This window comes from Glycine soja, chromosome 12 (genome assembly GCF_004193775.1).
Source record: "Glycine soja cultivar W05 chromosome 12, ASM419377v2, whole genome shotgun sequence".
Taxonomy (NCBI): domain Eukaryota; kingdom Viridiplantae; phylum Streptophyta; class Magnoliopsida; order Fabales; family Fabaceae; genus Glycine; species Glycine soja.
The window spans coordinates 1,569,553-1,595,391 of NC_041013.1; the positions used below are offsets into that span (position 1 = coordinate 1,569,553).

Below are 25,839 nucleotides of genomic sequence, written 5' to 3' on the forward strand. Positions count from 1 at the left end.
TCATGAAATTAAGGTATTTTTTTATAGTGATTAAAATTATCTAAGTGAATCTTATCTATTTTATCAAAGCTGTCTTCATAAGAACAACCAATGAATTGAATTTCTATTAATATGTTTAATAAACTCAATTATCTATCAAATGAATTATGAGAAGTGCTAGCAACACGTCCTTTTTAATACACATTCTCTATCAATAATTAAAATTTATTAAAAAATTGCAAAATTAAGAAAAAGGACATATAATAAGTAAGATCTACAAAAATTTATGATTTTTCATAAATTTCAATCATATTAGTAGCATTTAACTTATCTTTTTTAGCGACACATTAACTCTATAGAAAAAAAATGTTCTATAAACGTTACTATATATAACCTAAGTTTTTCTTATATGTAATTTAATTAATCTCTTCAACTTAATTAATTAAATTTGTTGAACTTGTGAGCAATCTTGAAGTTGATCACCTTCTAATTCAACTTTAATAACATTGCCCTCCATGGTCAATGATGAAACTAGTAACAAGAAGGCACTAGAGCAGTGTCATAAACTGTTTTCTAGTTTGAGAATAAATTCTGTCAGACAATATAATCTACTACAACTTTCAATTCAAGTAATGTGAATTGAATACTCCGAAGACCGTAAGTATCTCCACACTTACAAGTTACAATGACAAGTATTGAACATTTTTCATGTGACATACTAACATTTACCCCTTGCAACTAAATTTTTGAATTATTATTTATTTAATTTTAATTTATTTTTATTTTAAATTTGAATAATTATTATAATGTGAGTGAACTGTCCTTTACCTTTCTTAGAAAATGTGATATCTTTACTGCTCTTTGAACAAATATTATCTTTTTTATTTGATGTGTCTCTTTCACATTTTTTTAAAAATTTGCATGATAATTAAGAATTTTTTTTTATATAAAACTTATATCATCTTAATCAACTTCATACATATGAGATCTTCTTCAAGACTCTTCTTTGTTTGAATTTCTATTTGTGTTATACTGTCTCTTAAATTATTATTATTTATTTATTTATTTCATGACTCTTAACAACCATCGATGTCATCGTATTAGTAAAATTTACTTACATTCACGTGTATGGATGACAAAAGAGATAGTCATCACAACGTGGATTATCCCTTTACAAGGAAACCCACAGGAAATTCAGACTTTTGAAGCCATAGTCATGGATCCAAGGGTAAGAGTTAGTAATGAATGTAATTTATTACTAATTACTGCATGAATATTTATTTTGAGTGGTAATTAATAATCATTAACGTTGTATTAAAACTAGTTTTAAGTATTTTGTTTGCTTAAAAAAAGCATTTGGTCTCTTCAAATAAAATATTACTTCGTTATTGTCATTATTTAAAAAAGAAAGAGGTTAGAATGAGAAGAAAAGAAAAGAAAAGTGCGATAGACAGACAGTCGACTAGTCGAGTCGTGCGGAAGTCAAAGCTGGGAGTGGCAAACGGTAAAGAATTGGGAACGAGAAATCCGAAATTTTGCAATGTGTCGGGGGCAAATATGTCATTTGGTCCTCTACATGTGTTCATTCCAATTGCTTAAATAGTGCTGGGAAGCCGCCGCGTCTCTCTTCTTTCTTTCCTTTCTCTTTCTCTCTTTTTCCATTCATTCCCCACTTTACCGGTAACCGTCGCCGGCGTGGAGTCGCCGGAGCGTAATGCTATCATCTGCGGAACTTGAACTTCGTTTTCTTCGATTAAGTCGAGGATAGGGAGACAGCGTGCATGTCCAAACGGAGGAAGCGGCGGCGCGGTGGGATGTAGTTTGGTTTGGATTTGATGGGCAGAGTGATGGTGGGAGTGGCGGTGGGGCTGGCGGCGGTGGCGTGTGCGGTGGCGGCGGTGGCGGTGGGGCAGAGGATGAGGAGCAGAGGGAATTGGAAGAGAGTGGCGAGGGTGTTGAAGGAGGTTGAGGAAGGGTGCGAGACATCGGTTGGGAGGCTGAGGCAGGTGGTGGATGCTATGGCCGTTGAGATGCACGCTGGGTTGGCATCAGAAGGTGGTTCCAAGCTCAAAATGCTTCTCACATATGTTCATAATCTCCCTAATGGGTAATCTAATCTATTCGTTAATTCCTTTCTGCTTTGCTATACTCCATTGACATTCAATCATATCATGTTTTCTTTGTTGCCACTGGGAATGATTCTGTTAACTTGTTGATTGGAGCATGTTAAGTTCCACAATAGTAGAATGTTTTCCGGTTCCTTTCCTGTCTTTTTTCATTTTTATTATTATTACTAAAAGATAATTACTTTTTTAGGTTAAATTTAAATATATTTTTCGTCTTTTAATTTATCAAGATTGTTTGATTTAGTACTCAAATATTTTATTTATTTTCAGTCCTTTAATTATTTTATTAAATAATGTGGTTTTAATTTTTCATCAATTAAATTAAAAACATGTGTAACGAGAAACTAAAATTATATTATTTTGTTAAATGTAGGTACTAAAAAGAAATAAATTCTTATAGGGACTAAAACGAATAATTACGGTGTTTTGTAGGACAATATATATATATATATATATATATATATATATATATATATAAAATTTATTTTTCTGTTTGCGCTTTTATTATGCATATATTTTATTGTATACTGTTTTGAAATATATACATTGTATATTGTTTTGAAATGTATACATTGTCAATTTGCTCCTTTGACATTGTTCGTATATTATGACCGTTTTTTTTTTTTGGCATTATTCCTTGAGAATTCTTAGATGATGTACCGTGCAAGAAATTTTAGAATTGGTCAACTGTGAATTTCTGTTTTCTGTTAATACTATAGCATCATTTTAAAATTTTAGGAATGGTGCTAAGTTCGTGTGCATTACTTGGAATCTGGGTCAAAATTCACCCAGTGGAATCTAGAGATGGTGCTATGATGAGCATCCGCAGTGCACTTACTGCTATCATTTCATTTATGAAGAGAAAGTGATGTTTACATCTTATGAACATGTTTGAGCATAACTTTTTAACTGATTAAGAAATTTAGTTGATGAATAGATTTGTTGGTATCCTCATACATTTTTTATGATTGCATGGATTAAATACTGAAGTGTTATATTCATGTTATTCTTTGATCAGGACTGAGAAAGGAACATATTATGCACTAGATCTTGGGGGTACTAATTTTCGGGTTTTGCGGGTTCATTTGCATGGTCAACAATCTTCTGTTTTGGAACATGAAGTAGAGCGACAGCCCATTCCTCAAAATCTAATGACCAGCACAAGTGAGGTGACTTAATCTTCTACTCTTTTGGTGTTTCTCTGGCTTCCCCTTTTCTCTTTGGGGCAGGGGGTTCTTTTAGTATAGTAGAATGTAATTGATTTTGCTGCTTGCAGGATCTCTTTGATTTCATTGCTTCTTCATTAAAGGAATTCATTGAGAAAGAAGGAGACGGTTCCGAGCTTTCACCGGACAGAAGAAGGGAACTTGGATTCACATTTTCTTTCCCTGTGAAACAAATGTCTGTTTCCTCTGGCATTTTATTAAAATGGACAAAAGGGTTTTCCATTGTAGATTTGGTTAGTTCGTTGGCTTTCAATCAATTTGAATATGAAAAACTTATATTCATAGAGATCTTGAACTGAAGGAGTTTTTGACAATACCAAAGCTATATATTTGAATTTGAATAATATAACAAATATTAAGTGCAAAAACTGTTTGTTGTCAGGTAGGAATAGATGTTCCTGCATGTTTGCAGGAAGCATTGACAAGAAAAGGACTAGACGTGCGGGTGGCTGCATTGGTAAGGACTTCTTTCTTTTTCCTGGGGTTATGATCATATTACATTTTTTTGCGTTGTTACCACTGAAATTTGTTTCTATCTTTTCATGTCACGTTATGCAAGTTGGGTCAATTTCCCATATCACTTTTTCCTTTAATAAGTTATATTGTTTTAGGATATACTTAATGTTCTTATAGAATGTCTGAATTTTGCCAACTGTTATCATTATGTTTATCTCCATGCTTCCGCTCATCTGGAGGTTTTACTGACTTATCCAAACACCATGTGTTGTGTTTTAACTTAGAGGGTATGATTTATAAGTCCCTAATTTCTTATTAGGAACAGTGTGCATTGTCTTATTGTCGTGTATAATAAATCCTTTTGGTTTCATTGTATTACTTGAAACATGATTTTGTGTTCATTTTAATCAGGTCAATGATACTGTTGGAACATTAGCTCTTGGACATTATCATGACTCAGATACTGTTGCTTCTGTAATAATTGGCACTGGTACCAATGCTTGCTATTTGGAACGGGTTGATGCTATTATCAAGTGTCAAGGTCTTCCTACAACATCAGGATACATGGTATTGCTCTTTTTTTTTGTTTGTTTTTTTTTCACTTTTGTTTATTGTCTTGTTTTGAACCTAGTATAAATCTTCTGTTTATTAGGTTGTAAATATGGAATGGGGAAACTTTTGGTCATCTCATTTACCAAGAACATCTTATGATATTGATTTAGACTCTTTTTTTGTTTGTTTTTTTTTTCACTTTTGTTTATTGTCTTGTTTTGATCCTAGTATAAATCTTCTGTTTATTAGGTTGTAAATATGGAATGGGGAAACTTTTGGTCATCTCATTTACCAAGAACATCTTATGATATTGATTTAGACTCTGAAAGCCCTAATCCAAATGATCAGGTTAGGTTCTGCTGCTCATGAATCCTGTTGCTTGATTCAAGATGACTCAAATCAGATTTTGCTAATTTTGATGTAGGGTTTTGAGAAAATGATATCAGGAATGTATCTTGGTGACATCGTGAGGAGAGTCATTCTAAGGATGTCGCTAGAGTCAGATATGCTTGGACCTATTTCTTCCAAACTTTCAATGCCCTTTATGCTGAGGTGTGTACTGTAACCCAGGCATGCATTGTGAATGTAGAGACAGACTAACAACTGAACATGAAAGCATATATTATTCAAAATTGATATGGATATCCATCTCTGCTTGATCAACTCTGCTGATTATAAATGAAATCCTAGAGTTTTTCTATTAATTGTTAGGATTTCGTTTATTTTTTATGATCAATTTTAGTGCCTGGTACTTGGATAATCAATTATTCTTTTATTTTTCTTTTTTCTCCCAATAATAAATTTTCAGAAAGTCCTCAGATTGGGATTCTTAAGTTTGGGTTTTATTACTGGAATGGATTGCATATTGTCAAGTTTATGATGTTCCTGTGGCTAATTATTCGCTTCCAATTCTCAGATTTGACCTCGATTTCTTCAACTATTTTCTTGTGCAATTTCAGGACTCCTATGATGGCTGCCATGCACGAGGATGATTCTCCCGACTTGAGAGAAGTAGCAAGAATCCTTAAAGGCATCCTTGAGGTAAACAAGTCTGACACCATATCTTTTGTCCTTAAAAAGTCGGTCAAGTCTAACAATCATTCCTTATGTTTGGCTTGTGCGGTCTCAGATTCCCGATGTTCCTTTAAAGTTAAGAAAAGTTGTGGTGAAGGTGTGTGATGTGGTGACTCGCAGAGCGGCACGATTGGCAGCTGCCGGCATTGTTGGTATCTTGAAGAAGATTGGTAGGGATGGGAGTGGTGGCATCGCAGGTGGGCGAAGAAGTGATATGAAAATGAAAAGAACAGTTGTAGCAATTGAAGGAGGTTTGTATTCTAGCTATACATTGTTTAGGGACTACTTGCATGAAGCTTTGAACGATATATTGGGGGAAGATATTGCCAGGCATGTAATTCTTAAGGTCACTGAAGATGGATCAGGCGTTGGAGCTGCACTGCTTGCTGCCTCGCATTCATCATATGATGTAGATACAGTATAGCTGCTATATGTATGTATACATGTAATCATGTAAATCAGAAAGAAAATTTTCCCTCTTTTTAATTAATCTCTGTATAAAGGAAGGTTATGTCTATTCTTTGTTAAGATCATTAATATTAATATTATTCTTGTCGATTTTTTATTAGTAGGAAATCTTTAATGTAATTCTCGTCAAGTTTGGATGTGACACAATGGTACTGTGCTATTAGCCATTAAGAAATCTTTAATGAATTAGCGGGTTTTGGAAATGATTGTTTATTAAATAGTCGTTTATTTTTCAAGAATAATTTGTTTTGTTTTTTTTTTTTTTGGTTACAGAAAAAAATTTGGTTACAAATATACAAATGCTTTTTTTTTTAAAAAAAAAAAAAAAAGAAGAGCTTGAAATTGTATAAGCATTTGTTTTCGTGAGAAATTTTGGAATGGATTTGCGTTTATTATTTTTTTTTCCTTTACTCTAGTTTGCCTAGAATGTTTGGGAGAGGGGAAAAAAATAAGAAAGAAAGAAAAAAAATTGAAATTTTAATCAAAGAAAAAATAGAATAATAAAAAGTTTAAATTTTTGTTTCTAAAATCAACTATTTTCTTTTTTTTTTTCACTTTCTCTCTGATTGAACAAAAGATAAGATATCGTCATTAGTGTTTTTTTTTCCTTTTTTTTTTTTTCACTTCCATCTCTTCCAAACGGATTAATAGTTTTGAAATTATTTAATTTGATGGTGTTATCATTAAGTGTTAATAATAAAACATTCCAAACTCCAAAGGCTGGACATGTCATCATTGTGTGTCAATTTTTCTGGCATTTCGCCTTGTATTTTTCTTTTTAAGTATTCTGCATTTTTGTTTTTTTTATTAAATATTGAATTGGTACTGTGCGAAGCACGGGTGGACTGATTCGTGTTAACAGAAACATAGCACTTGATGGCCCTGTTTTCCGCCCAGGGGCATATTATTACTATTGTTCTTCTCTGATGTCCAAGTCATGGAATTATATTACATGTTTCTTTACAAAAAAATTGAATGTCTTTAAATGTGAGATTTTGGATAATTAAAAAATTATTCGTTTTTTTTAACTTATACTTATTGGTATCTTAAATACAAAATAAAATTCTTAACTCTTCCAATAAAGATATTTGGTGGAAGAAAATTACCTTATTATAGTATTTTGTGTAATTATTTTTTAAGGCATTATCTTAAAAGATATAGTATAAGAGACGAATTGTTCGTATTTTCAAATTTAAAAATTGATCAAAATAATATAATACTTGTAAAATAGTTTGAATAAGAATATGAATTCAATTTGGGAGTTGATATTCTCATCCCATTTTTTTGCTATTCTCACCCTTTCTTTTCCAAAAACTGGTGAAAGGACCATTATGTTCCTCCCTCCTTTTTTTCCTACACCTCCATGTTTTTGCTATTCTCACCTCTTTCTTTTCCAAAAACTGGTGAAAGGTCCATTATGTTCCTCCCTCCTTTTTTTCCTACACCTCCCCTCCCCCTCACTTTCCCCTTATCAGCAGCCCCGTTCCTCTTTTTCTATTTTCTTCCTTTGTGATTCTATCTTCATATTATATAACGGAATCATATATACAATTAAATCGTAATTCTTTTATATATCTAAAAATTTAATGTCTGGGCTATTTATCTAAACTCAAATACGTATTTGAATTTAAATATATAGCAAAATCATAATTCTATTATATATTTTTTATTTTAATTATTAATTTGTGATAAAGTCACCTTTTTAATATTTATCGGATAAATTATTATATAAATTATCTTAATAACGATGCATGCTGTCTCTTTTAATAGTAATAAAATTAGTTATGATTTTTTAATTATCTTTCAAATTTTAAATTAATGATGACACAAATTATTATTTTTAATTATAATCGAAATAATTGTGATACAAATTAGTATCATATAATAATTAGTTAAATTAATAACAGCTTCAATCGTAATTTTTTAATAAAAAATGGTAAGTTTAAATTATATAATGGAATTATACTTCCATATTTTGGGGTAAAAAAAATACTTAAAACATGTTAAATATGATTCCGTTTATACTTCCATATTTTGGGGTAAAAGAAATACTTAAAACATGTTAAATATGATTCCGTTTATACAAGTTGAACAGCGGAAAAAGCTCATCGGCCGTGTGCGTTGGATTTATTTTTTATTTTTGCTGCATTTTGCTTTTCATTAATAATTATTACAAATAACTTTGTTCTGTTTTTTTTATAAAAAAAAAAAAGAAAATAAGATATGATCGTAAAATAATTTTAAATTGTCATTCCTTTATGATTATCAAATTGTTAAAAATAAGATATGTATCGTTTAAGATCGTTATTAAAACTTAAATTTTAATGCTACTCCATGTACCCAGTAGTGGGCCTAGGTAGCTGACTGAAAATTAACGAGTAAGATGATCACATCACACAAAGCAGTAACACAACACAAAACGACGAAAAACAAAATCTTTTTTTTTTAAACTTCCAATTGTAAAGAAGAGAAAGAAACATGCAACAATTCGTAAATTGTAAGATTATATTATATAAAAGCAGGCCCATCAGAAAAGGACACCTAAAAACAAATAACGGCTTCATCCTTTCTCTTCTCAGAAGCAGACTCTATGGACCCTTCCTTCTTCTCTCCTGCAAAAGACTGATCAATTTGCAGATTTGTACAACTTCTCCACCATCTTCCTGTATTCTGTACATCGAAAACACATTTTAGCTCTCTTCAGGAACCCCAAACATTCAAATTCATTGATGTTTCAAAGATATAATTATATTAATGTTTTTTACCTTCTTGATTGCTCCAAAGCTGTGCTGCTTGTTGGTTTAGTGGTGAACTAATGTTTGGCTCTAAATTATGACAAAAACAAAAAAGTAAGAAGCAAAAACAAAAAAGAAAACAAACATGAGAGAGCATTAGTCACAAAGAGACTTTTCAAGTTACCTCCAAGCAGACTTTGGATAGATAGAAGAATTGTTCTGACATCATAAGCAGATGACCATTTATCCTATAAAACCACAAGAAAATAAACAAAAACTTCAGAATATAGAGTGGCAATGGAAGAACACAATTAATATTTGATCTACAAATTGTCACATCGAATACCTGGAGTATGTCCAAGCATATGTTGCCATGCACATCAAAATTGGGGTGGAAGCAGGTTGTTTCAAACTTGACTTTTGGAGGCTTGAAAGGGTAGTCATTGGGGAAGGAGAGTGATAGCTTATACTCTGTGCCTTCAAACACAGTATCTTTGCTTCCTGTTATTGTTCCCTTCCAGAAGAATATGTTGTCCTCCTCAGGAAACGCAGATATCCCAGAATCTCCACTCATCTAACAATCCACCCAAAAAACCAAACAAAAATCAACATATTCTCCCACAGCTAGACAAAATTAAATCATTCATAATTGATATCAAGATCAATTGTACAAGCTTTTCTTACCATCAAAGCCATCAATTCAGATTGCAGCCTGTTTCACAACACAAAACAAGGAACGAATTAGATATAAAGACAAACGAATAAACCACAAATTTAGTCCCTCAATCATAATTTTTTCTCTCATATAATCCTTAAATATTGAATATACATAAACTTAATCTCTAAATTGATATAGTTTTACCAACATTCAGGTATCCATTTTATGGATAGTAGTACTCATCATGATTTCTAATGCACTTAAGAAAAAATAATATATAATTTTATTTGTCACTTTAAAAACTATTTAGAAGAGATAAAAACACTTTAGACATGAAATTGAAAGTTTATTTTAAAGACAACAGAGAAAAGAAGAAGAAAGTGGCATTAGGATGTAAGAAAGAAAAAACCTTTTGAGTACAGATTGAGAATCAACAGTCTTAGAAGGATGTAGAGGCTGCTTAGTGGGAGGAGCAATGTTGGATTGAGCAGATTCAGTGTTCCCATGAATGTTATTAGTGGCAGCCATATTGTGTTGATTGAATGAATAACAATAGAGTTGCAGAAAGAAAGAAGGAGAAGAAGGAAAACAGTGATCTGAATCTGAATCTTCCTTCTTGCAAAGAGGGAGAGAGAAGAAGAAGAAGAAAGAGGGGTTGTGTTCGTGAATGAATGAGATGAGAAAAGGTGTGGCTTAAAAAGGTTGTACTAGCCGTTGCGGAATTCACCAAACCCTATTTGCGTAAATTGTTCAAATAATTTGAACGTTGCAACAAAAGATCACAACGCAACGGCTAATAGCCACAAAAACACTCTTCAAGCAATCAGAGGCCCCGTCCCCCAAATGGGTTGTGTAACCCTACTTTGCTTTCCTTTTCGGCCAGCATTCAATATTTTTTATGACACAAATATTGTATATATATTTTTTGAAGTGATGATAAATTTATTATATTAATTCATACGTGCCAAAAAAAAATATTATTCTTATTGATTGATTTGGTCTGGCCAAATCTAAAAGGAGATGAGAATAATATTAGAGGACAAACAATGGGGAAAAGTAAGAAAGAAGAAAAATAAAAATTTATTATAATAATTAAAAAATACTCAAGTCCCACATCAGTTAAAAGTAATTTCATATTAGAATATATAAATGAAGAATAACTTATACTCTTTGAGTTAGACCTTTCACATTATTCATTTTAAGAATAATAAATAGGTTACTATTAATTTAATATAAAGATTTTAGCTGAATTATAAAAATACAAAAAAATATAATTTTAGCTGAATTATGTACTTTCTTTTTTTAATTTACATAGTTACTTTTTTTTAAAAGATATATTTTAAAATTATAATTATAATTCAATTTTGATTACATGTCAAAGTTATTATAAACATATATAAAATAATATGCTAACTTAAAATATAAAAAAAAGGAAAATAAAAAAATATTATTATAATATATAAAAATGATCAAATAAATTATTAAAATTAAGTCAGTTGATATAACAAAAATTGTCTCTTTAATTCCTTCGTTGGATCGGAACCAAAAGAATCTAAGAAAGGATTTTAGACCTTTTTTTTCTTCAAATTTTGAATCAAACATAAATTTATAAATTAATTAATTTCCTATCATAAGTTAATACTACCTGGGATTTTAAAGTTTATCATCATTCATTTTTTATTTCTTTTTGCAAACCTAGGATATTTTCTAGTTGAGAGGCAAAAATTAATTTATAAAGATACTAAAACCTATTTATGGAGCTGACATCTTCAAACATATTTTCTTGGTACATGAAGATATGAGAATTAACCACATGCTTAAGAGCATCTTTTGAATATTATAATCATAGTAAATCTTAGTTTTTTTTTCTTGATAAAATTCTTATCTTTTGCCTGTAGAGAGAAAGAAGAGCAGAAAAAGATGCCAAAGTTTCAGAATTTCAGCAGTTTGGTAGAAGTGAAATACATAAGAAATATTTAAAACTTTAGTGGGTCCCACGGTGCAGAAATTCCCCTCTCCCACGAGGAAAAAAGAGAGAAAATTGGCACTGTTTGAACAATGTTACAAAGTTACCCTTGCTGCTCCTCGTGGCCTCGTTCATATCCTTTTGCATTCTTCTCACTTTTCCTTTGCGTTAGAACTGTTCCTTTCTCCTTCCATGGTGCTGCATATCAAAAATGGCTAGGATATAATTCGATTCTATGACCATATTATTTTAGTACATGTTTGTGAAAAAGTGTATTTACATTTTTAAAAAACAAAAAATTAGGCACACAGTTGTAAAGGTAAAGTACGTAATTTTAAACTTGAATTTAACCTTTTTTTGGTACTAAACAAATTTAATTCAAATATTTTTTTCTTTATATTCATTCTATTTCTCTTCTAGGAAACATCTTCTATTTTTTCTTTATTTCTCTTATGCTAAACATCCTTTATTTCTCATCTATTTCTCTCTTTTTTTCCCTCACTTGCCTACTTCCTCATTCCTCTCCCTATATTTCTTCTCCCCTACCAACCGTGTCCTTAATCTTTTTAAGGTAAATAGTAAATTTAATCCTCCAAAGTGTAACACAACACTTTTTTGTTGTGAATAAGAAAAAAAAGAAAGAAGAAATTGTCACTTTAGTCCTGAAAATAATAAAATTAAAAAAAATCCTAAAAATGTAACTCATCACTCATTTTAAAAATTCGCATTACTTAGGTGATGATAATAAATTAGTTCTAAAGACTAAGATAAAAATAAGTAGTTAATTTTAAAAACTAAAATATCAATATAATTTAAAATTTTCTGCCTTCTAGAAACTAATTTAGCATTTTACACTTCGAGAGACTAAAACAATGGTTTACCTTTTATAAAATGTATGCAAAAGTAAGACAATTTTGTTTTATTTAACATAAAAACAAATTAACTATTTAAATAATATGAAAAGATCTACATAAAAACCAGATTTAAATAATAAAAAAACTACAATTCCAATTCATATTTGCTGCACTTTGGAATCAGAATGTCAAATTGATGCATATACACTTTGGAACTCGGGTGGACACGAAAGCGAAAATAACTTTCAACTGGTTCATGACACCCCAGGAAATTCCCCCTTCCCCATATGCTTCAGTTTTCACCAAGACAACGGCAAAACCAGCAGAAACATCTCTTGCAGAGCAAGATTCTATTTACTGATTCTATTTACTATCTGCAATGAACAATATTCTCTTTAGTGAGATCTGCTATGATTTATATACTCCAGTCTTTCAAAAGAGTTTGACAAGACATCAGTGAAATCAGTTCTAGTGACGAAAAAGACCCTACATTAAAGAATGCTACAAAGAATGCTGATGGGTTAGGATAACAATCATGAATGCAATTGATGTATATACTCTACTATGTCCTGATTACAATTATCTTCAGCCTCTTGAGCTAAGCATGCTTGTTTCATTATTCTTCTTTCCCTTTCGACGACAGTTGAAATAGAAGGCAACAGAGAAAAAGCCGGATAAAGCAATCATTCCTCCTACGGTAAACCTGTCTAACGACACTTTTTTTTTATAAACAAAAATCATTTGCCATCAAATCCTGCAGGAAGAAAAACAACCCTACAAGAAGCTGGCATCTGATGTCCCGCCATGTCCTTTTTCAATGCAAATCATCAAACCTGCAATGAAGATAAACAAGTATAAGAATCTTGCAGAAACTGGGTGTCTATAATCAATAAATTAAAAGCTTACTACAGCCAATAGAATTGGACATTCACAAGGGACAATATAATTTGACAGATAAAAAGTTTGACAAAATATACAACTACAAATAGAATTGGAACACTCACGGGACACTATAACAACTCGTCTATAAGATACCACAGAACCACAGATAAAAGCTAGTTTCTAAGCATAAAACGTTAGAAACTGTACACAACCTTAAGACTACAAATTCTTCATTTTAACTACCAGCAATTTTATTTTGAAAAGGTCAGGGGTATACCACTTCTGACTTGCTGATTCAATACTGTTACACAAGAAGGCTCTTCACCAACTACTGTATTTGACATTTTCAGCTTAACCCAAATTATTCCTCATATTAAAGAATAAAAACCTCTCCTTCAAGAATCTGGACCCAATTTTAGTAAACCCATTTATCTACTAACTAGCTGTATCAATATGTATATTTCCACAAAAACAAATGTATCACAATACCATCACAGTGAACATATGACTGCCAACAGTATTTAATTGCAAGGGATCTGAAATGACAAGTGAAGTTTTCACTTCAATCATTTATTATAAACCTGATGATATAAAAACTACACAAAGGTTTTGTCATCTTCTCAAAGAGGAGGGAACAATAAAAACAATAATGTAGATGTTATCAACAAAGTACACATCCTGAGGTGAAAATTGACAACAAATTCATTAATTTTATTACACTAAAAGCTAAAGCACACACCATTTTATGTTAATACTATACTAAAAGCATTAAAGCTTTTGATGGGTTCTTAATTATTATTATATTAATATTAATACTATTCCGACCAAAGTTGAACCATTAAACCTTCAACCAACTGGTCCAGTTTTAAAAACATTGATTACTAAAAAGGCCCTGCACGTATATTCTCAAAGACCCAAGAAAGGGATCTCAGTGGGAAAAGTTAGTTATAGGAAATACGGAATTAATATTAATACTAGTCCGACCAAAGTTGAACCATTAAACCTATAACTGACTGGCCCAGTTTTAAAAACATTGATTACTAAAAAGCCCCTGCACGTATATTCTCAAAGACCCAAGAAAGGAATCTCAGTGGGAAAAGATAATTATAGGAAAGAGGGAATAGATCTGTGAATTCTGTTGCTCTTTTCAGCTTTTAGCTTTCCTTGGCCTGGAGCAACTGTTGCTCTTCCAATTTCTGCTCACTGTTTTACTCAACAATAATTAAGACATACAATATCTCTTCTCCAAATTTTCATTCTGTGCATAATCTCAATCTATGGGAGTTATTCCTATCACATTCACAGTGCAACAAAACTAAATTCTTTAAATAATTTTTCAAAAGTTTAGCCCCAGGAAAAAGAGTTACATTCACCTGTATAATTGAAATCAAACCAATAGTGCAGATATACTGCCCAACAATTTCCTTGATCATAGCACTTAATTGAATAGGAATATAGGATATCAAGGCTCAATCAATAGTCAACTCGAGCATCAAATCCTCTAATAAACAACTACGTCCCAGTTTAAGAGATGTGGATAAACCAGTAATAAATATTTTCTAATATTAAGAAAACTGATGTGTAGTAAATGTTATGACAAACACTAGACAAATTTATCATCCAAAAGTTTATACATTATAAAAAAAATGCATGATTTGTTCATTTGACCTTTTATCATTTCATCCTCTAGGTCAAACAACAGGTCAGATTTAAAAGAGGCAAGCATACCTCACTTAAAGGTTGGAGAGAAACAGGATTGGATAACTCCTCTCCACACTCAATTGCAGCATTGCTTTCAGTGCAAGACAATGCATTAACCTTCAAATGGGGACAGATTGGAGCAGTTCTATCAAGACAAACATGGCACTTAAATCCAATAAGTTGTCTGGCATTCTCCACATTGAGGCCAAAAGCATCACCATGAAACCAATCTGCATAATAGCATAGCATGTTCAAAATATATTTTGATAGATGTTCAAAAGGTGTAGTAAACATGTACAGACATTTACAATATTATTTTGTTAACTCGCAACAAGTGTTAGCTTCTCCTTTCCCCATCCATTCCCAAGCCCAAAAGGAAGAAAAACAGACAAGAATAAAAGTAATCACCTCCACAGATTTCACACGCAATATAATTCAAGGTGCATTCATTTCCACAACAAAGGCAGCATTTAGGATGATCAAGAGAGCCAGAGAAATCTTTAGAGGAGGCAACACGCTTTTTCTCTTTAAACAGCATTACTCGTTCATCATTTGGCTTTCTAGACAACTGAAGACCATTAAGCCAATAACTGTTACAGATTTTTGTTCTCTTCTTACGTGCAGTAGTAACTTCCGACTTCTTATATTGACCAGTAGTTTCTTTGGACTTTTGAGGAATCACCTTCTTGGTTTTACCTTGCTTTCCCTTTTTACGTCCCACATTCTTTTTTCCTTTTTTATGTCCTCCATTCAATTGACTTTGCATATACAAGGATTTGGCCTTCCTAGTAGAACGGCGAAGAGGTATACTTGATGGGATATTCTTACTGTTTCGAGATCTCGCCTGTCGTATCTTATTATTACTCAATGCCTTTTTATTGCCCTTGAGATTCACTGGTTTACAAACTGAAGGCACAGTTTTACGTTTCTTTGCTTGAATCTTCTGCAGTTTTGAGTCAACTTTCCTTTTATTAGTATTAGTCTTTGCATGCAACCCATCTTGACATCTGTGACATGAATAAGAGCTTCCAGTAGTTCTTTTGCCACCTGATTTCCTTGCATGTCTCTTGTGGAAATATCCTATAAATTATAAAATGATAATGAGGTAGTTGATGAAAAATAACCAACATTAAAAGATGAAAAAACACTAGATGGCAGCATAAAACAAATAGTAATCAAAACTTAGTGAACATGCACAGCCTATTGCTCACATGAAAGAGGTTACAGAAAAAACTTATAGCTTCCATCACAAATTTATCCAAATATTCTTCAAATCTAGATACATCCTCTTGTCTTTAGCATGTCAAAAAGCAAGTCTCTTTTTTCTTATAAAGAAAAGAAGCTTATACACATTTTGGCACCTCATAATCCAGCCATGTTTTTTTATAGAGAATAATGGTGTTCTTAATTGATTCATGTAGCCAACCCCATCTATTGAGATACTCCGATCAACTTTAAACTGTCATTTAGTTAAATGCATGCATGGAATCTTTTACGACAATGTCAATTAATGACGAGTTTTTGGTACAAGCTATTGAAACTAGATACATCCTCTTGTCTTTAGCATGTCAAAAAGCAAGTCTCTTTTTTCTTATAAAGAAAAGAAGCTTATACACATTTTGGCACCTCATAATCCAGCCATGTTTTTTTATAGAGAATAATGGTGTTCTTAATTGATTCATGTAGCCAACCCCATCTATTGAGATACTCCGATCAACTTTAAACTGTCATTTAGTTAAATGCATGCATGGAATCTTTTACGACAATGTCAATTAATGACGAGTTTTTGGTACAAGCTATTGAAACTCAATAACAAAAGTGTTAACTCTGTCAAGAATATGTTGAGATGTCAATAAAAAAGTGACTAAACCCTGCAGGCTACCAATTTCATAAAAAAATGAAAAGACAAATATACTGATGACTACATCCATACGCTAAGACATTGAAACTATAACAATGTCAGATTCAGTGAGATACAAGTTATATATTATTATGGAATATAAAAAGGAGTAAAGAAAAATGTGAAACAAATAAAACCATTCACTAGATACAAAGCAGAATAATGAGGAAAAAAGACCAGATTAAAAGACAAAATACACACCTTTGCAATGAAGGCACCTCACAGCATCCCTGCCAATTTCATAAAAAAATGGTATATTTATTAGCAAGTATATATTTTACGTGACAAATTACACACTTAACAAGGCAGGAAGATCTCAGCGCACTTGATGATTAACACACAAAAGATAGATGCATAAAACGAGAATTGGCACATGCGTATATAATGATAAATAAAAATGTATTAGAAGAAAAAAAGTATGGCAGTCAATCCTCTGTCCACAGGAGAAACATATAAATCCATTACGCTTAATAAAGAGTACAATGAGTGGTAGCTCAATTGCTCAAACCACAATCACAATATACCAAGATCACTATTATTGGTGAAATTTAATACACTCCACAAAATCGCCATAAGAAGCTCTTGTTGGGTTGACTCATGTTGGGCCAAACCCAAAATTAAAAAATAGCCAGTTCATAAATCTATGAACATTCTAATCTTTGGCCAAATAATTTTAATCCTTCTACAGTCCTATTTTGTACTGGTTTATATGCATACTTGTTAAAAGCTGATGTTACACAAACACTAATATATCATCATACATAAAGGCCATATTGCATGTATTAATGTGGTTTTAATGAAAATCCAGCATACTGTATATAATGGCAATATTAGATTCATTGCTTAAGATGCATTTCTCAGGTATATGTTCCTTACAGTTACTGACCACTATTATCCAAGTTTGAATTATGTTTTTCATGTCAGGTTTTAGGCAGATATTTGGGGAAGGAATATTCATTTTGTATATTCTTTTTCTCAGCTATGTAATCTTCTTCTTTAGTTTACAAACAGAAGAGTATCATCAATAACCTTGAAAAAACATAGCCTCATCCTCAATCAACTAAAACGAAACAATCATGAACAAGATTGAAATACAATATAGAAAAGAAAAATCATGTAGAGTGAAAGAAAAGGAACTCATCAAAACACGAAAAAATACCACAAATACCTCATTGCAACATCTTTGTTGCAGTGCCTGCACTGATGACAATCAGATCTTTCCAATCTGGTAAACAAATATGAAAATCCCCTTTGTTGAGGAATTTTCTTGTTTACTCTACCAATCTCAAGAATTTTTCCAAGTTTCTTATCAGTGGACTTGCGGACAATTCTTTTTTCTTCAAAATTCTTTAGAAGATGCAATGGAACATAAGACTCCTCCAGCCAATATTTTTTTCTCTCACTAGCAGATTGTTCTAACAAAGAACCATGTTTAATAACAACATCTGGAATAGCCCTTCTCTTCCCAAAATCAATAAGGAATTTCACAGATCCCCCTTCAGTGCACTTCCTGCGTACGATTGATTTTTTGAACAGCCTGACTGATTTTCTAGATTCCTTGTCCAACACATATAGGGAATAGTTGTTCTCAATATCATGCCACCTTATGTTTGAATAAAGCTCTCTAACCTGAAAAACATAAATAGTAGATCTTAGATAAAAACCTATTTTATTACATGAAAAGAAGACAAGTTCATCAGCTTCTGCCAATTTATGAAAGTTCAGAGTGTAACATTGAACAAAAGATACTAATAACACGTGTATACAATATCAAGATTTCAATATATATACATATATCACTCTAATTCTCATCTCATTCTAGGTTTTCCAGGTAAACAGAATGTGAGATTATCCCTTGACTTCATATGCGCAAACAATTATATGTGTTCATTTTGGGGTCCTATTGGATAGCAGCAGCATTCTCTTCCCTTTAGGTAGTCATGTTACTCTAAAATAGTTTGGATACAATCACTACAACAAAAGCAACGAAGACAGCAAGTCTAATTTCAGTCTCTCACTCTTTCTCTAATAGGGAGAGGCAGGATGAATATTGGACAAGCCCATTCATTTTGTATCAGTTTCAGTTGGTCTGTGAAAGATTTGAACAAAAAAAGGAGACAAAAGTTAAGTAATTACTTTTTTTCTCAATTCTCTCACAAATATGGTCAGAGCAGAATGCCTTGCATTTAGCAGCATCCCTTTGCTCTTAGGCCCTAGCTTTCTTCTGGGATAAGGGCCATCTCTTCCATGCAGCTCATGGATGTTACAATGGTGTTTCCCAATATTTAATTACTTATATGTCATGCAGGGGAACAGACAACTTTATTGCATTCTTAAACATTTCCATTCCTTGTTTATTACTTTTTATGTTTTGAATGATAACTAACCTCCTATTTGTACTCCCGGTCTTTTCTCTAAAACATAACCAATCTTAAATTTATACCAAAACAATGATCATCTTCAACAAGCCAGGTAGACATACCTGTAAAGCAAGCTGCTCAGCACTTGTTGACATCTCAACAGCAGCTCGCCAGGCAACAAATCTGCTTCTCCGTGCAAAATCTGAATTCTCAGGATATAAAATGCCTGGTATCTTCCTACACCCACCTACAGTATTTCACAATTTCAAATAAATTCAAAATAATCAATAAAATGAATAGGCTTCTAACACAACCTCCATGCATGACATACAAACGAGAACAATTTGCAGACCTTGTCTAGCAGCCTTGGTAACCAGGGAATGAGGCAAAGCCTTACAATTAAACAATTTTCGGGAAAGCCTGCCACCTCTCCACCAGTACATTCCCAAACCACTAGCAGTGTTTGAAGATGAACTGGTTTCAATATCTGAGTTCCTGGCCCTTTTCCTTCCAATACCATGCCTTGAAGATGTGCGTGATGAACTGACCACAATATGTGTAGCAGATCCCATTGTAGCAACAGAATCCACATGCTTTAACCAATCTGCTGAAAGTGCAAGAAGGCACAAATTGGATTCTAACTGCAAAATCCAAAATTAGACAGTGTCAGACATTTAAATAGAAATATTCAGAGAGCGATGCAAGTCCAAAAGCAATGTGAAGTGTTAGCCAGCTAACTAAAAAAGACGTGTTTCTTTTTTTGCAAGCAGTCTTGAGATCAAGTAATTCTACAACATAATAGTTTCAGCTTCATTAGTATCAGAGGCGACATAAAAAGCATACAGTGAGAAAATAATAAAAGTATACATCTATGTACATTTATGGAAACACATACAGAAATTGTAAAAGACAAAGAGCTCCAAGATGATTTGACTAATGATGTCAAACTAATATCTCATAACTTGTAATCAGACATGAAATACTCATATAGTCATAATATTAATGTCTGTAATTTAAAAAAATGATTGACAGAGAGAAAGCATATCCTTACAAGAAGCAATAATCGTTTAACAGGAAAAAAATCAGATGTCTTCAAAAGATCCTTATGCCAAAGATTAGTTTGATGCAGATTCAACCATGGACCCAACAAAAGCCCACGTAATCGAACCTCAAGAGAGAAGATAAGACATATGATATCTCTAAGACGTCCATTCTGGATCTTCCTGGGTTGAAGCCCAACTAAAATATTATTAGGCACTTCCCAAACAGGCTTCACCACAGAATTAAACAAGCAATCCCTGTCTTCATTTTCACCTTTGCAAGTGAAGCACCACCCACATTTTTCCTTGTGGGCAGCTGCATTCAGGTTCTGAATACTTGGCCAGCAAAAGTTAGTAGATTTCTTCGTAATGACCTTTGCTTGGTCTGACATAACTTCTTCTTCAGACATTGCAAAAATCTTATTCATCTTTTCAGGTGACTTACACATCAACTCCTGTGCTACAAATGAAGCTGTTCGGGCAAAGCTGTAATAGTTTATGTAGTCAATTCCACGAGGTACTTCTGAAGTATCCTTATTGTCCATGGAGGGGGTAATACTAGAACCTACAGATCTTAAGTTTATTTTACGTCCCACATCTAAGCTGGAAGATGTCAAAGAACAGTCACCAACAGGATGGCATCTTTCTGGTATTCCTGGCTGATTCAAGGATTCATCACATCTATTGGAATCATTGAGCCCATTTATCTGAACATTGTCGATGCCTGTTCTAGTCTGTGTGGTATCAGCTGATCCATCTGAAGCAACACAAGGACTTTCTATGGTGGTCGTTGAGTCTAGGCGGTTCCCAGCTTTTGGAAACTCTTGGACAAGATGCATACAACTGTCAATAGTTGAATTTTCGTCCAACTTTCTTTGATCATTAGCCCGATTAAAGACACTATCCCCCACACTCAAGTTAGCACTGATATCCCAATGCTTATAGATAGTCATTAGTATGCCTTCATATAAAGGATCCATAGATTTTAGAGCTTCAATTACTACATGTAGATCATTTCTGTGGTAATAATTGAACAATGACCCTGCTTCAGATGAGTTTGACCTGCAAAGGTTTCAGCATTAAAATAAAGTGAGAACATACTACGATGATAAAAAGCAGCACAGAACAGTTTAGGCTTTAGACATCTGAGATATGGTTAGCATTTTTAACAATGACAATAACATTATCCACTTCAATTACATATTCAATGGAAAAACTAAATTTAGCAATGCGTCAGTTTGTGATAGAAAAGAATTATCAAATAGACAAGGACAAGCAAAACTGCAGGCAATCTATATGTTGTCTAGTAGAAGCCCTGCATATATCTTGTCTAATACATGGGGATAACAGTGCGACAAACTGCCAAGCAGCCTAGAAGTTGAACAAAAAGTCATACAGCCATTTCCAATAAAAGAATTTGATGACTTATGAAATAATATTTGGCAAGCTACGGGTAGAAAAGTGGTGGATGCACTGATATGTAAGTTTATCCAGAAAAAGGGTAAACTAAACTTACACTAACAGGTAACCACAGCTGTTAAAATAGAGACGGCCATCCAGATCCATCCCTAATAAGTCTGCTCCTCGAAGTGATCTTCGTGATTTCATCCAAGCCATGTGTTTGCCAATTACACACTCGGGGCAATACCAGTCACCTTCAGGGAGATGGTCACTGGCAATTCCCACACATCTTGAGTGGAATGCTGCAGGGCAACCATCACAGCATATTAAACTACCATCCATCTTGCACAGGCAACATTCATCACTGTTCCAGTCAGTTGTATCATCCACATTCTCCTCAGTCAAGCAAGAGCCACCAGACACATCCATTACAGCTCTCTTTTTCTTGCCAGTGTCAAAATACATATTCTGATCAAAGCCCACATCAGTCTCAGTTACCAAAGATCTTCTGTTAAGCTCTGACCTTATGGCTTCCGATTCAATCATATCATTACATAGATACTGAAGAATCTCAACCTTTGCAGTTACAGGTTGTTTGTAGTAATCAGTTTTGAACATTAGATGTTTAAGATCAAAACCAGTTTTAAATCCTGAGCCATGAATCAGAAGGTACTCGGCCATGAAAATAGGCCATGTGACCAGGTCCAAAAAATCCCAGCTAAGATTCCTGCATTAGAGTAAAAATATAGAAATGGAGAACTTATAAGGATAACATGGTCAAACAGATTGACAAGTATAGTAGTATGACCATTGACCAATGAAAAATTGAAATAAATATACCTAAGGCAATTGGATGCAGATTGGCAACCCTCATTGGAAAGGTATTCCAAATTCTTTCTCAGAGTTTGCAAAATAGAAACATGAATGCTGTCAAATAATATACTTGGGATTTCAGACTTCAGGGCAGCTACAAGATCCTCCAACTCAAATGGACTCAAAAATAATAAAGTACTGAATGATCTTAAACAAGCATAAATAGAAAAGAGTTCAAGAACAGGAACGCCATCTAAATTCAAATTTGTAGAAGACGGGGGAAATTGCAGCTTTGGAAGAGGATCACTGCATTGTTCATATTTCTGAGAATTGGAGATTAGAGGCTTTTCTCCTGTTAAGGCACTGGTTTCCAAGGACATCAAAGGATCATCAGTCACCTCCACTAGTATGGTGCTTGAAACCCGTTTTCTAGCTGATGCCCGACGAGAACTCCTCCTTAAAACTGTCTCTGGCGTGGCTTGTGGATTATCTGATACTTTTCTTCTTTTCCTTCGGCCATTTCCTTGTTTACACGGACTTCCTGGATCATCTTGGAGTTCATGAATTACGGCAACACCACCTTCAGAAGGCCAATCAACTCGCTGAGCCTCCACAGAATCAGAATCCCTAACCGAAATTGCATTTGAAATCTGATGAGAATCAATAGCTGCCACATCTTTGCCATCATCACCTCCATTTTCCTCAACCAAACACAAAGAACCATCTTTAGCTGCATGGGCAGCAGAAACATGAATTCCCTCCAATTTGACAGCATCAGAGACATGATTCAAATTACCGTTAACACCTTCATTTTCTTCAGAACTATTATTAACATTTACCTCTTCTTCCTTTTGGAGCTGCCCCATCCTACTAAACAAAGCATCACCCACCTCAGAATGTCCATTTCCGTCATCATCACACCGAGTTTCCCTACCTTCCTCACATGCCTCGACATTCAAATCAAAATTACATTCCCGCTGCAACACCTCCCCACCAGAACAACCCAGGTAACCCACATTCACGCCGACATCATCCTCATTATTTACATCCAAATTCAAATCAATACAATCTCTTCTATTAAAACCATCCTCAGTGTCAAGAGGCAAAGTACAAGCATCATTCAGATTAAAATCCTCATTGAGATTAAGCCTAGCATTCAAATCAAGCGCATCCTTGACACAACTACCATTAGCATCGACACTCTTGTTCAAACTATCCTCAAAACCAATGTCCTCTCCACCCCCGTTTTCCTTCACACTCCCATTAACATTGACAATAGAATTCCCTCCATTCCCAACATCGACATCAATGGCTCTATCAATCCCCGCACATCCTAAATCCAAATCCCCACCACCAGCAGAAGAAACATTCCCATCCAAATCCCCCCTAAAGTCACTACCATCCTCCACCAAATTCTCGCTAACATTACCTGAACGGGATCCAGCATCCGGCTTCTGCTCGACACGGCGGCGCTTCTTAGGTTTCCGACCAACCCGAGGCTTGGCCTTGACACTCTCCGGTTGAAATTGCAGAAGAGAAGCCACCTCAGAAGACTCCAATTCCTCAGAATCACCATCCTCGTAAACGATCTCGAAAAAACCAGAGGAAGGGTCGTAGGATTTCACTGTTCCAGAGATAAACCCAACCCCCTTCACCTCTTTCCTAACTGTTTTTCCCACGAACTCCATCGCAGCACTGCAATCCTAACACAGGGAATGAATAATCTCAATGAGCAATTGGGGAGAGAATAATATATATAAGAATTGATCAAAAGGAAAAAAATGAGGGAAGAGAAAAACAAACCCTTGTGCTGCCTTTGGGGCAGAAGAAGAGAGGAATTGGGAATTGAAATGAAGGAAGCCAAGTGCGAGGGAAGAGAGAAGAGAGAGAAAGGGTGTGGAAGTTGGAAGGAAATGAAACGCAAAGGAGTCTCTCTCTCTCTCTCTAAACTCTAAACTCTAAAGTGAAGGTGGGTCAAACCAAGTAGTGCGTGCTGCGGAGAGAGAAGAGAAACTAAACAGTACCAACAAATTCTTCGGATTTTAAACCCCTTTTTTTATTTTCAAATTATAAGAAATGAGTTGTCGGGGGAAGGGCAGTTCCTAGTTGGTTGGATGGGTTTGGCTTCCTTTTCTCTACTCTTATTCTATCTGCAATTCTGTTCTTGAAATTGTTGAATGGTTTTATCATTATGTTGCAAACGAAAAGAGTAGTATAATACTACTTACACTTTTCTTAATCTTTCGAAGTGTACAAAAAGTAGTGTATTTTCTTGGATTTGTGTCTCTGTGTTTGAAGTCACATAGTTTCTATTTTTTTTTTACTACAAAATGCTTAAATCACTTCAATGATAAGCAAGACATGGATATAATCAAGAGAATAATCAAAATTTAAAAGACTGGGGACTAGCATAGAATTGATACACTCTTACAAGAGAATAAGTGACTTTATTTATTTGTCTACGAACCAAACTTGCAGATGAGTTATTAATCAATCTTAATCTATCTTTACATGCAGTCAAAATGAAACGTTCAAAACTCGTGATAGAGTTTGAGCAAAGACAATAATAAACATGCTTACAGTCAAGCTAAAAAATCTCATTGTGGAGTCCCATATTAATAACTAGAAAAATGACTATCAATAAAGATTATGCTTCAACTTCAACAATAGGGAGTGTTCCAATATGGAAAGACGTTCTAGCAACAACAAAGTCACCTTCTAAATTTCGAATTACAACGGCTATACCATAGCTACACAAACCACAGCCAAAATAGATGCATATTTTTGTAGGCATGATGCACATGTAAAATATAAGCAACTAAATTAGTTTATGTGTTCTCTTTGTAATATAACATGATTTAAAAAATAAATATGGTTGCTTGACGCAAATCTAATCACACATTGAGTATATATATATATATAAGAATTATAAATTCACCTTATTTTAAATTAGATCATCTCTATGTATATATGTAAGGATCACATTGACACACATTATGATATATTCAATTGATAATAGATTAAAAAAATTAAATCATAGAATTTGTGTACCTAATTTAAAGGATAGAACCATATTGTTTTTCACATGATTGCACATGCTATCTACTGCAGTTAGGGTTGAAATATGAATGAGTTGCAAGAAAATGGATCCTGATCTTGGTTGGAAAATTAGACAATGACTAAAAAAATATCTCTCCATCAAAGAAATCAAACACTGCAATCTTTGGGAATCACTATCACTTAACAAAAGCAAGATGAAGCCCTACTTTGATTTCATAATCCATTGAAAAAGATTATAGTACTCTACATTCCATAAAAATGTGCAAAATATTAGTTTATAAGAAAACCTAGACCGATCTCATTATTCAAGCCACCAAACACTTTGATTTCATAATATATTGATTGCACATGAACTTGTAAAAGAAACCTCAAACAAGTTTTGAAAGGCATTAAACCAAATTTGAGAAATCAAGCACAAAAAAGTATATTTAATCGACAATAGATTAAAAAAAATCATAGAATTTGTGTACCTGATCTAAAGGATAGAACCATCTCGCTTTTCACCTAATTGCATGTGCTACCTATTGCAACTAGGGTTGAAATACGAATGAGATGCAAGAATATGAATCCTAAAACAGGTTGGGAGAA

The 25,839-nt window shown here is 33.4% G+C and overlaps 3 protein-coding genes across 4 annotated transcripts; 1 reads left to right on the forward strand and 2 right to left on the reverse strand.

Annotated features, from left to right (window-relative positions):
* The first annotated feature begins 1,814 nt into the window (after positions 1-1,814).
* LOC114378095 (hexokinase-3-like) lies at positions 1,815-5,981 on the forward strand. The gene is made up of 9 exons (XM_028336630.1): positions 1,815-2,086; positions 3,124-3,274; positions 3,382-3,564; positions 3,714-3,788; positions 4,199-4,354; positions 4,589-4,687; positions 4,764-4,891; positions 5,299-5,380; positions 5,469-5,981. The coding sequence occupies exons 1-9, from the start codon at positions 1,815-1,817 to the stop codon at positions 5,835-5,837; spliced, it is 1,515 nt and encodes a 504-aa protein (XP_028192431.1). The 3' UTR covers positions 5,838-5,981.
* Positions 5,982-8,302: 2,321 nt separating this feature from the next.
* LOC114378619 (ubiquitin-conjugating enzyme E2 20-like) lies at positions 8,303-10,156 on the reverse strand. Its single transcript, XM_028337265.1, has 6 exons — positions 9,684-10,156; positions 9,301-9,328; positions 8,963-9,190; positions 8,801-8,864; positions 8,647-8,706; positions 8,303-8,551 (listed from the first exon to the last, which is right to left on the reverse strand). Exons 1-6 carry the CDS (start codon positions 9,800-9,802, stop codon positions 8,508-8,510), a joined length of 543 nt encoding a protein of 180 aa, XP_028193066.1. The 5' UTR covers positions 9,803-10,156; the 3' UTR covers positions 8,303-8,507.
* A 2,051-nt stretch (positions 10,157-12,207) lies between these two features.
* Positions 12,208-24,338, reverse strand: LOC114377876 (DDT domain-containing protein PTM-like). Of its 2 annotated transcripts, none has more exons than XM_028336340.1 (11): positions 23,995-24,338; positions 22,219-23,886; positions 21,494-22,105; positions 19,989-21,039; positions 19,290-19,578; positions 19,060-19,184; positions 17,746-18,206; positions 16,779-16,807; positions 15,086-15,757; positions 14,705-14,907; positions 12,208-12,927 (listed from the first exon to the last, which is right to left on the reverse strand). In XM_028336340.1, exons 2-11 carry the CDS (start codon positions 23,877-23,879, stop codon positions 12,922-12,924), a joined length of 5,109 nt encoding a protein of 1,702 aa, XP_028192141.1. In that variant the 5' UTR covers positions 23,880-23,886; positions 23,995-24,338; the 3' UTR covers positions 12,208-12,921. The 2 variants fall into 2 exon arrangements, with proteins under 2 accessions (XP_028192141.1, XP_028192140.1); XM_028336339.1 differs by having other exon boundaries at positions 22,219-23,894; positions 23,995-24,337.
* Between the last annotated feature and the right edge of the window lie 1,501 nt (positions 24,339-25,839).

Excerpts from the sequence above, each read along its gene's own strand:
- LOC114378095 (XM_028336630.1), top strand. The coding sequence starts at position 1,815 with ATGGGCAGAGTGATGGTGGGAGTGGCGGTGGGGCTGGCGGCGGTGGCG. Across the intron at positions 4,355-4,588 it reads CTACAACATCAGGATACATG|GTTGTAAATATGGAATGGGG; the intron begins GTATTGCTCTTT and ends TCTGTTTATTAG. Across the intron at positions 4,892-5,298 it reads TCAATGCCCTTTATGCTGAG|GACTCCTATGATGGCTGCCA; the intron begins GTGTGTACTGTA and ends GTGCAATTTCAG.
- LOC114378619 (XM_028337265.1), bottom strand. The coding sequence starts at position 9,802 with ATGGCTGCCACTAATAACATTCATGGGAACACTGAATCTGCTCAATCC. Across the intron at positions 9,329-9,683 it reads TCTCAATCTGTACTCAAAAG|GCTGCAATCTGAATTGATGG; the intron begins GTTTTTTCTTTC and ends GTTGTGAAACAG. Across the intron at positions 9,191-9,300 it reads CTGAATTGATGGCTTTGATG|ATGAGTGGAGATTCTGGGAT; the intron begins GTAAGAAAAGCT and ends GTGGATTGTTAG.
- LOC114377876 (XM_028336340.1), bottom strand. The coding sequence starts at position 23,879 with ATGGAGTTCGTGGGAAAAACAGTTAGGAAAGAGGTGAAGGGGGTTGGG. Across the intron at positions 18,207-19,059 it reads CTGAGCAGCTTGCTTTACAG|GTTAGAGAGCTTTATTCAAA; the intron begins GTATGTCTACCT and ends TATGTTTTTCAG. Across the intron at positions 16,808-17,745 it reads AACAAAGATGTTGCAATGAG|GGATGCTGTGAGGTGCCTTC; the intron begins GTATTTGTGGTA and ends TGAAATTGGCAG.